This window comes from Trachymyrmex cornetzi, unplaced genomic scaffold (genome assembly GCF_001594075.2).
Source record: "Trachymyrmex cornetzi isolate Tcor2-1 unplaced genomic scaffold, Tcor1.1 scaffold90, whole genome shotgun sequence".
NCBI classification, from domain to species: domain Eukaryota; kingdom Metazoa; phylum Arthropoda; class Insecta; order Hymenoptera; family Formicidae; genus Trachymyrmex; species Trachymyrmex cornetzi.
Window position 1 is genome coordinate 70,422 of NW_017300245.1, and position 11,629 is coordinate 82,050.

The 11,629-nt window shown below is 30.9% G+C and overlaps 1 protein-coding gene across 1 annotated transcript; it reads right to left on the reverse strand.

The window, feature by feature from the left end:
• Positions 1-4,838: 4,838 nt before the first annotated feature.
• On the reverse strand, positions 4,839-9,137 carry VGlut (Vesicular glutamate transporter). Its single transcript, XM_018520465.1, has 8 exons — positions 9,035-9,137; positions 8,572-8,792; positions 7,993-8,309; positions 7,598-7,772; positions 6,879-7,171; positions 5,749-6,129; positions 5,458-5,667; positions 4,839-5,201 (listed from the first exon to the last, which is right to left on the reverse strand). The coding sequence occupies exons 1-8, from the start codon at positions 9,106-9,108 to the stop codon at positions 4,950-4,952; spliced, it is 1,923 nt and encodes a 640-aa protein (XP_018375967.1). The 5' UTR covers positions 9,109-9,137; the 3' UTR covers positions 4,839-4,949.
• Positions 9,138-11,629: the final 2,492 nt, after the last annotated feature.

An 11,629-nucleotide genomic window follows, 5' to 3' on the forward strand; every position in this document is an offset into this window, starting at 1 on the left:
ATAATGTTAGGCCTGTCACTACTGCAATACACAATGATGAATATATATTTATACACATATCCTTAATGTAATGTTGTTTTTCATGTAATATTTGTCATGATTAAAGAGCGCGGGCGCATAAGTATAAAATTTAAAAGTAAAAAGACCAATTTAAAAAAATAAAAAAGAGAAATCAATATAATAGCACTAATATATTATATATAAAATAGGTGATAGAAAGAGGAAAAGCAAAAAATTAGGAAATGCAAGTGTCTAAAAAAAACAAAATAATTAAATAGTTTAAATATCTCAATAAATTTCAATATAAGCATTCTATAAAACAATGAATATAATAAAAATTCTTTCACAAAATAATTGGAATAAAATTCATTTTTGATTATAATTGTGAACGTTTACATTTTATCTCTCTTGTTTCTTATATCTTTTTGTTATATATCTTCTACAAAAAATAACAATATTATTTCGTTCACGCTGAGAGAAAGTATCCCCCTTTTTTTTATTTTCAAGTAAATTGTTATTGCTGCCCATGAGATCCACTCTTTTCCCAACATTAGTCTAACAACAAATCGTTTCTCTCAGCGTGGCAGTGACGCAGACGACACACAACAGTTAGATGACAGTTATCGCGTGCATACCATTAATTTCAAGTGTTGCAAGTGTTTCCGACTTTCTATCATCGTATGTCTTTTTTAAAGCACAGTGCTCGCGGTCGATGCACCACGCGAAAAAATGTGCGTTGCGGCATCGTTATTTCATGTCATCATTAATACGAGCGTTCTAATCATGACTGGTTATTAGCTTGTCCTGCATTGTCACTGATGTTACGAAGTGTGATTACTACCGTTGCGTACGGGGTGTTTGGTAATAGTCGCATGCATGGTAAACGGGACGATACTCCCCATCAAAACTTAATATGATTTTTTCCTATCAAAACTTTGTTAGAGAAGAATTAATTTAAAATTGTTTCTCAATCAGAAGTTTATTTACAATTTTTTACTTTTAAAATCTTGCTGTAATGCTGTAAGTACGTCTATAGTATTTATTGGAAAAAAGGCATATAATTATATAAAAAATTGATTAAAATAAGAATTTATTTTAAAATTTGTTACAAAAGTTTGTATTTTTTAAAAAGACAATTTCCTTTTCTTTCGATGATCCATTTCTCAAAAGTTATCGGCATTTCAACATTTATCATAATTCTATTTTGATTATAATTATATTAATAATTATATATATATAAACATGTTGCAAAAAAGTAAATTTGCTTTATTTTAAAAGATAAAACTCGTTCACCAGATGTGTCAATTCTCAAACACCCCAATATATTCGTAAATAATAAATAAAATCACCCAACTAGCAAACACAAATAATTAAACTCTAAATCAGGTGCTCTATTATAACATGTGCTTCAGGCTTTCATTTAAGAATTATTGTCGTATAGTAAAGCGTCCAATAAAATCGATACTTTAAAAAGCATGTCTTTACATCTTAATATTTTTAACGAGCAAATTGCACCAATCATTCTTAAATATATCGATCATCATACATGTATTATTATCATTAATGCATTTAATATACACGCCTAATTGATATATATGTACATACATATATGTACATATATATATGTATATTTATATTTAGTCATCGTAGAATATAATAGCAAATAATACATGACATATATAATATATAATCTTATTTATCGACGAAGAATGCAAGACAATATTTGTCGATATAATATATATATATATGTCGACACATATATGGATTATATCGGTGTGTCTATATTTTTAAAAAGGTCTCGCATAAATTGACTAATTTTGTGGATCTTTCTCGGCTATAACAGCGTTATAGTCTAAATTATTCGATTTGTTAATCCACACGCACAGGGCGTTTAACGACGCTTGTATCACGACATTGCCATTAGCTAAATATTGTATATATCTTATCTATATGCGAATACGCATATCAGATTAGATTTATTACTGAACAAAATCAAATCGGTTAATTTCGGTTTTGTTCACTTTTATATTGTAAATATTTAAAAATGATTCCTATTAATTTGTTCGCGACGATTAAAGATATATCTGTCCATGCTTATGAAGTGCTCGATAGGACTCGATGCATTTGGTACGTATGTTTCTGCGTAAAAACTTAAATAATTTGCAATTGCAAATAACCTTTTTTCTTAATTTATCTAAATTTAACAACTTTTTCCTCAAGCATCATATTTACTCTTAACATTTTTCTAAAAGAATAATTTCAATCTTTTATACTAAGAATACTGTTTCGTGCAAATACATGTATTATATCGAATACTCTTTTTTATATTCAGATATAAAAAATGAAACTAATCGAAATTAACCGCTTGACGAGCCTAATATTTTCAGTACTACTTGTCCGCAAAATCCGGCGCAACACGTCACATGCTTTTTATTGTTTTCTTATATGTGTACTCTTTTACTTTCAACTGCGCACATGCGCAATCATGAAGAACATACATATATACTTATATGTATACAATAAAAGATGTGTTTATGTATAATATATATAATATATACATATAGATTGCATATATATATATGTATATGTATATAATATACATATATATACGAAATACATCTAGATGATGTATAATATACATATATTGTTTTTTTTCTAATTATCAATCTTATACTTTCATTTTTGTATATTCACTTTTATGATTTGTCTACTTAATATCTATCATACTTTAATACGGTACTTTCATGTTGTTATCAACTTTCTTACAAATACTTTCATACGTTTCATATTAAGTCGTTACGCGAATATTTTTGGATTTATCTTGAATATTAAAAAAATTTACGCAAAAAATTCTATTTAAAGAATTCGACTTGACTCGGGCGCATTTATTTATAAATTGTCTTTTTACCATCTTTTAAATAATTTACGCTTGCTCTAATGGATGTTAATGAAAAATTAATAGCTGCATTTTATCTTTCCTTTCTGTTTCTTTGCGATTTTTATAGTCATAAATTTTACATGCCATATCTACATGACATAGATATCTTACGAAAATTTGTAGATATATTTCTTTGATATTCAAATAACTTGTCCAGATTTCTGAATTTTCGTTAATGTTACCACATTTAATTTTTGTAAATTTTTTTTAAGTTTTATCCAATTCGCAAATTATAACAATATAGAGATACTATATCACAAAGTCAAGGTATATTTAGAAAAGTAGATGTTTTAATTTAGATATATATCTAATGAAATTTAAAATATTTTCCGAATATCCACGCTGTATGAATAATATCATCGTTATGGTAGATCAAATTGTACTGTATCTGAGTGTGCGTAAAAGATGTCGAATGTCTTTTTGTTTAACTTCATTTCGACAAGCGATTTACGTTATTCGCTATTATATTGATTAACGCGTAACTTTTCTCCTTTATTGCTATATTTCTTTTATTTCGCGTAAATAATTAAACACGTCACTCACGGACAATTAGAAATACCTAAAAGTTTCAGCGATTGAGCTATATGTGTCGCATTGAAATCTCACACGATTTTTTTTTTTCAAACCTCGCCGTTAATTATTGTCCACAAAGAGAATTATTGTCTCGCGAAGGTTTGAATTATTGTCGCTTTATAGGATATATACCCAGATTTCATCATTGATAAGCGGCATCTTGCAATTAATACTCTTTTTTTTATAGAAAAAATCAATATCGCCAATATTGCACGCGAATATGATATATGATTTAATAAAAAGATTTCAAAATTTTATAAAATTGAAGAATCTCTTAGGGATTATTAATATCTTAATCTTTCTATAAATTAAAGGAACATTCTTTTTGTGATATCTCACAGAAAGAGTTAAAATAGTCAAATTATCGTATTGCAATTTGTAAAGCTTGTCTTAACAATACGCTTCACACTTTCTTGTTTAAAAAATATATATTTAAACGCGGCTAAATATATATTACGTAAAATACATTTTTAAGTTTCTTGTTTGATTAGCTGTTTTTCTTTTACTTCCAAGAGTAAAAGTATGCGTATATAAATAAAAAATGAAAATAAAATGTTTTTTCAGCTGAACTTTTTGAAGATCAGAAATTTGTCTTTTACAGCTAGCGACTTATTGTCAATTTTAAAATTTAAATAACGGAGTGCACGTGTACCCACTTCCAATTATTTATCGCACACCGTTGTAAGCATGTCTTTGATAAATACATAGCGGCACATTTAATTGTCAATCAATCTCGCTAAGTTAACAACATAATGAGTTTGATTTTTAGATCCCGTATCACTTCGAGTTATTCGCGTGGATATTCACATCGCTATTCTCTCTGCACTTTTAGATATTATGCTCAACAAAAAGATTCCTTTTTTTTCTCTTTCTGATATTTATCGAAGACTTTGCACGTAAAACTTAGAAATGTATTTAATCATTTGTATTTTGATTTGTAAAATTTAAAATCATAGCTATTATCTGAAATCTTATTTGTTATACGTATGGTCTTCAGACATGCCACAATCAAATTCAATTAATGGTAAATAATTCTATAAAATGATTTATAATTTATTAAGCTACACATTCAATATATAATATTTTATAGTTTTTATACCGAAATGATATAAATTTATGACATTTATACAACAAAATGATTTTGAATTTTTATCGTTTAATAAGATTAAGAGCAAAACAAGATTAATTTTTCTTTCTAAAAAAAAATAAATAATTCTCATGACTTTATATTTTTTCAATGGAAACAAAATTATTTGTGTAACTATGAAATTTGATCTCTTTACTGGCCTCAATTTCGCAAGTTTTAATAAAGATGCAGCATGCCTGAGGAGCCGATGTAGGATTGACAGATAACTATAACGATACGAATGATCTACAACCTTGGAGAAGCAGTCTGCTTTTCTCGTATCCAATTATTCTATCCGGTGATCGAGCATTCTCAGTTCCACTGTTGATTGTGCACGATGTCATATGTGTAGTCATCTGTTGCCGGTGGTTGCACGAAAGACGCGTTAACGTCGCTAGCGAATGGATTCGTTGAGTGAAATGGATTGCTGCTGTTGGTTTCTGTCGAGCCGTAGTTTATCACGGGAGCCTTACTATCCTGTCGTGCGTACAGATGATTTTCAGCCGGTGACTGCTCATAAGTATTCCAATCGTCAGTAACGCTTCCGTCTCGGGACGGTTGCTTCTAGAAGAAATAGTTGTTTTTCAAATCTTATTATTTTTAAAAATAATAAATAATAAATACATTATTTTGAAAGAATAAATTTTGAAATCTCAAGTAGATCACATTTCATAATGTATAAAAAAATATACAAATATAACTTGCAAGTATATATATGTAACAATTTTGATTTTATTTAAAGATTAATCGATAGCGATGATTTAAACGAATCTACGTGATATTCGTTGTAAATAATTACTAATAATTTGAGGATACTTACTATGAATTCGGATTGCATAGTTTTTGGTGGAGGTGGAACTGGCGGTTTTGTCTGGCCGAATTCATCCATGGGATTCCAGCTCTTTTGTTCTTCTAAAGTGGGATCAGCCCAGGGTTGCAACTCGCCGGAGCAGAAAATAGCATAGAACGTCACTCCGAAAATATGAACACATGCAGCTATGATAAAAACGTTCCGCCAGCTATGTGGGTCCTGCATAAATTTATATTCTAATCTTAATTTGTGCATATTAAATTCTGAAAGATGCTCGAAGAAGTATATTCTTCGTCGTACCTTCTTCTCCGTGATGTTATCCACGAAGAAAGGAACTAATAGACCAGCGATGGTGCCAATCCCGTTGGACATGCCCATTAAGATACTGGCGTATCTTGGAGCGATATCTAGATGATTGACATTAAAACCAGAGATAGCAAAACCGCTGCACGCGACCCCGATCGCGAGAGCGACCGTAGCTGCAGTTCCGTTTTTGGATGTCGTTGCATGAGCCACCACCAAGAAAAAGAGTGCTTCCATACCGAAACCACCACAGTTGAAAACCTTCCTGACATTTGTCGTTGTCATGATGCCACGTTTACGGAGATAATCCGCCAGCAAACCACCGCAAGGTACAATCATCGTCATCAGTAAGTGTGGAAGCGAACCAATGACTCCGGTCTATCAAATATTTAGGAATAAAACGTATTTCATACATTTCATTTGTAAAGTGTATTATATCTAATTTTTATATATAGTAAATTAGTGATATAAAGCTCTTTCCTCATTATGGTTTTATCGAGAAATTATAATAGAGGAAGGTCACCGATACACCGACATAACACTTTGTTTTTAGACAATATTTCTTAAACAAAAGGTAAAAATACAACTTCAAAAACATAAATACAAAGTAAAAAGTATCTTCTATAGTATAAGCAATTTTTATAGTACTGTTTGCAATTTTGTAATCATTAAGTTTTTCGTAAGTTATGCAAAAATGAGCGACAAAATGGACTCCAAAACTGACATTGTAGGTAATAATGCCAACATTCCTATTCTATAAATAAAGATATATCCTATTCTCTGTAAAGAAAACTAATTTATGAAACTATAAACATTTAAAATGACATAATATTATCAATAATACAGTCACTATTATTTTAATTATGCAATTTGCAAAAGAACACCGTAAGAATTTTCTTCTCGGATTCATAGAATTGGTTTTTAGCTGATTTGGTATAGAAATAAGCCACAAATATATGAATTATGAGTTTGTACTTCTTTAATTAGTTAAACAGATCATGATTTTAATAATATTAATAAAGTGCAATAGTTAGTTTCTGAGAAATAAGGGGATGTCACTTTAGGAGACCTATGTCAGTATCGGCAACTTTCCTTTATAATATTAGATACTATAATTATATATTTACCTCGACAAGAGGCATGCCAAAAGACTCGTGCATGAAACGCGGTTGGAAGAGTACCAGCAGATAAAAGTTCCACGATCTGCAAAAATTAGCGACAATGATGGCATATACCGGCATTGAAGTAAGAAACTTGCGCCAGGGAGTTGTTGCCAGCGTGGGCACAGGTGCTTGCGTTTGTCCTTGTCCGAGCGAATCCTCGATGTAACGTAATTCACGAGCCGAGATACAGGGATGTTTCGACGGCTTTTCGAAGGTTAACCACAACCAGAAACCATACCAAATCAATCCGCACATGCCTACAATTTATTTTGTTGAAAATTACATCTACCAACGCAATATTTTGTTTTGTTGTTACACGAAGTAAAAATTTTACTGTCGTTGATAATACATAGTCAGTGTAAAAGCAATTAAATGCCGTTATAACTGTTAGAATGTAATTCTTTGTTGACAAAATAAAACAAGTATAAATAAATTTCTGAGCAAAATTCATAGAAAAATGTGTTTGTTTCTAAACTAAAATAGTCTATTTAACTATTTCTAGCAATTGTTTTTGCTATGCAACAAACGAGATTCAATTTGTTATAACAAAACAATTTGTATGTTATAAATAAATAAAATTATTATTCTTAATAAAGGTTTCTGCTCATGTAGAAATTTGTTAAAACAGCATATAAAATATTTCTTTTTCTATGCTTGCCATTAAGCACAAGAAATTTCTTTACCGTAGAAATAAAACGATGCCGTCCAGCCAAACCAGGAACTCAAGTATCCAGAAAGCGGCATACCTATCACCATTGCGGCGTACGACCCACAAAACGCTAATGTGGCCAAACGCGATCTCTCTAGAGGTGGTGCCCAGTATTTCCAAATACCATGACACGCTGGGTACGTGACACCCTAAAAAAAAAAAAGAAAAAAAGCCGGTTACAATCGTAACAGAATATGTTAGATATTATAGTAGAATATATTGTGAATATTATAGAGCTGAAAATCTATATAACCTTTCATTAAACTTTATTCTTTACTAAAATATTTTTACATTTATGTATATACTGTATACGTAGCATATTCTAACTGTATCCTTTAGTTTTGTTAAATTTTTCAACTTTTTACTTACCTCGACCAGTCCTTTCAATACTTGCACACCCATGTCAACAATAGGATCTACGTTCAGTGCTCCAGGTACTAACAAATTCAAAAAAGAAGATATCGCGATGGCTGTGCCAAATATTTTGTTAGCAGGATATAACGATGCAAGAAAGCCACCGGGCACTTGCGTTACTAGATAACCCCAGAAAAATGATGAATCAAGGGCGCTTTCTACGCCGACCGTCCAGTTGAACTTGATAGTGTTGTTTTCGCCTTCCGTAGTATTTTTCATGACAAGCTTGGCCATACCCATGTTACATCTCATGCCAAACGAAATAACGAATCCTAAAAAGTATGATTAATTAAAATAATAAAAAGAAAATTTTACTTTTATTTATGATTATATATATATATAACCTACATACATATAATAATTTCTTTTATTTCACAAAATTATTGTGAAAGACTATCCATGTTTTATTTCTTTAATTCTTAGTTTATTATAACAGATAAACTTTTATGATAATATAGAACACAAAACAGAGAATAGCAAGTGACATAAAGTTGGGAAAACAAAATAGCCTTCTAATTTATTATTCATTCTTACCTACACAAGCTAGCGTTGCGATGGTATACCTCTTTGAAAGACATGGACATTCTGGCATGCAATAAGTATCGATATGCCGCAATGGTGGTCTCTCTGGCTCTGGAAGTGACTCGAACGAAGGCTGCGTGCTGTATCCTCTTTCATCCTCGAATCCCTTGTTGTCTTTACTACTCTCGCGTGTAGTTTCAAACTCTTCATAACCGCCGGCACTTCTTCTGAATCTGTAGAAAATTGGTATTCTCTTAATAAATTATCTTTTCACATTCAAATAGTAAATTTTTAATTATTTGTATCATTTTAAAAAAATAATCTCTTTAATTGAAATCATAACATATATAATGATATAAACAAACAAACACAAAAAGGAAATTATATATATATGTATACATATAAATATATATACATAGTAACATGTTCTATAAATATATCAATTAAATATATTATAAATAGTGCAGTATATTACCCGGATAATTTCAGTGACGCTTTCGTCTTGAGGGAGTCGAAAGCTACGAGACCCGCCGCTGCGAATCCGGACATTTTCCAATTATTGGGGTTGCTTCGTAATTTTGTACGATCGCGATGTTATTTCGCAGCCCCTATAGTAACAAATAAAGTAAGTTATTTTATAAAAAATCCAAAATACATAATATACATATAATATATTCATACTTTATATAGCTTTATAAATAAAAGATGTTAAAATTACAATTGTAAAAATAATTTAGATGCTATAAAAATAAACATTAATTTTTGAAGATTTGTCCAAAATTGATATTAAATATTTTATAAGTAATTCAACGTTTTTAATATCCTTAAAGATAACTATCGCGTTGCTGCTATATTTCGGCTACCTACTGCTTCTTTCAGAAAGACCTGCTATACCTATATAGAGTATTTCTACAGAACGGTACAGGGGGAATCCGAGTAGGAGTGTTTATTTGGAGTGGCAGTCTCTCTACCCCTAATCCCCGAACTCTCGAGGGAGCATCTCCGGAGGGTAGAAAACTGTGAGAAGAAACGTTTCACGGACCGTACACTGAGATCATATTTTTCACTTAAAGTTTGTCGAAGACACATCGTAAAATCGTAAAATCTTTACAGATTTACCCTTAATTAAGACACAGTGTATTGAAAGAAAGTATAATAAACTTTAGCGATTTAATTTTAAGCTGTAAAATTAAATAAGATAGTACAAAATGATGTTTGAAATTTTTACGTATAAATTTCAAATGTATACCTATATAAGTACTAAAGACAATTATCGTATCTCTTTCATAATGTGTAAATAAATAATATATTACAAATTAGATCACATATATCACGTATATTTTATTTTAACTTTTGTGGTTAGCATTTTAATATATTTTCTTCATACTAAAGAACTTCTCATTGCTTTATATTAAAAGTTAAATATTCTTTTGGAGCTCATGTTGCTCTGTACATTTACTGTGCGATTGTAATAGTCTCGTCACAGATTGTAATCGTCGTCATTGCATGATGGAGTGTGCAGCCTGCAAAAATCGTTATGGGGGCTGCGCTGATCGTAAAGAGGCACATCAGAGGACAATGGCTCTCGGATATTAAAATGGCACGTGACAGACAAAAGGCACCAAAATGTACAATACGTGTTAACGAATTAGGGTGGAATGATGAGTATATGGGACATGCTGACTCAACTTAATGGACATTGAGCGACATTCGGCACTTTCGTAGTCTCTACGTCGTGACTTCGTACCATGTATATTTTCTGATATATACTAATGATATGTTTTAAAAACTTATAAAATTTAACAAACATATTGTTTGTATAAAAGGAAAAAGTATTAATAAGTATATAATTTCTTTAATGACAAGACTTTAATGACGATACGACCAAAGACGTATAAATGACAGCCAAATATATTCACGATTAACATTACAATTAATATTCTCTATGATATTATGTTTCTTTTTCTAAAGAAGAATTTTTCTATGGGAGATATAATAAAGTAATAAAACATAAATGATATTAGAAATTAAGAAAGAAAGAACAAATAAAGATATATTCATTGTCATGAATAAATAATAAAGGAGGCGTGAACAGGATGAAAACCCACCGATTCAAAGAGAATTTTAATTAAAACAGAAACTCAATTTGCAGCTAATCGACGTAAGAATGGGGCAAACAAGAGTCGACAACATCTCACAGCCCGGGGCATTCGTATAAATCAAGCCTAAATGAATTCATTATAATAGTACAGAAAGCATCAAAAGCTTTAATATCTATGCCTAGGCCAATCATCGTGTTGCAGATTTCGCATATTTACAGATCGCAATCGACCAATTATTGGAATGCTTCTCTAGGCTAATAATTCACAAAAAAGAACACAAAAGAAAGTTAGATAATTTTTTAATATTCGAATTACTTAAAAAATTTTACAAACGAAAAATCATCGCTTTCTGTTTATCTGCATTCATTCTGAATTTCTGAAATAAAAGATTTTCAACAGAAACAAACGTATTGAAGGAATTTCTTGATTATCTCATTGATAGAAAATGAACGATTTCTTCTTTTTGATTCTATTTAATCTCAAATCCCATAGAATCTATTTTCTCCAATTCCTGTCCAAATTAGAAATCTGTTAATAAAAGCTAAGTTAAAAGATGTAAATCTTTGTTTCGAAGTTAAACGAATAATATATTATATCACACAACTTTACTAATACTAAAATTTCTCACAATCATCTCCCTTTACCACTTAGTATCAACGAACTCATCACCATTTAGTAAAGAATCCCAAATTTGATTCCCAAAGACACAGATGCACGAAAGAATTGTCTCCGATTTCACTTGCGAGCAAAATGGAACCATGATTCGCGATTTTTTATACTTAAATAAAATAATATCAAATGGCGAACCGGAAACAATAAAGAAAATTCACGGGACTCACCAATAATTAAGTCCAGATACAGTTACGAGCGGAGTGGGTAACGGTAGCGCGGGGTACGCGACGGAGAACGTCGTCGACGTCGCCTGACGTCGTCGTCGTCGTCGTCGACGGCGGCGGCGGCGGCGGTGG

What these genes read in the sequence shown, in the direction of transcription:
- VGlut (XM_018520465.1), bottom strand. Translation starts at nt 9,108, where the DNA reads ATGTCCGGATTCGCAGCGGCGGGTCTCGTAGCTTTCGACTCCCTCAAG. An exon ending in TATTGAAAGGACTGGTCGAG is followed by an intron (nt 7,773 to 7,992) that starts GTAAGTAAAAAG and finishes TTTTTTTTTTAG; the next exon opens with GGTGTCACGTACCCAGCGTG. An exon ending in CTATGCAATCCGAATTCATA is followed by an intron (nt 5,202 to 5,457) that starts GTAAGTATCCTC and finishes TATTTCTTCTAG; the next exon opens with AAGCAACCGTCCCGAGACGG.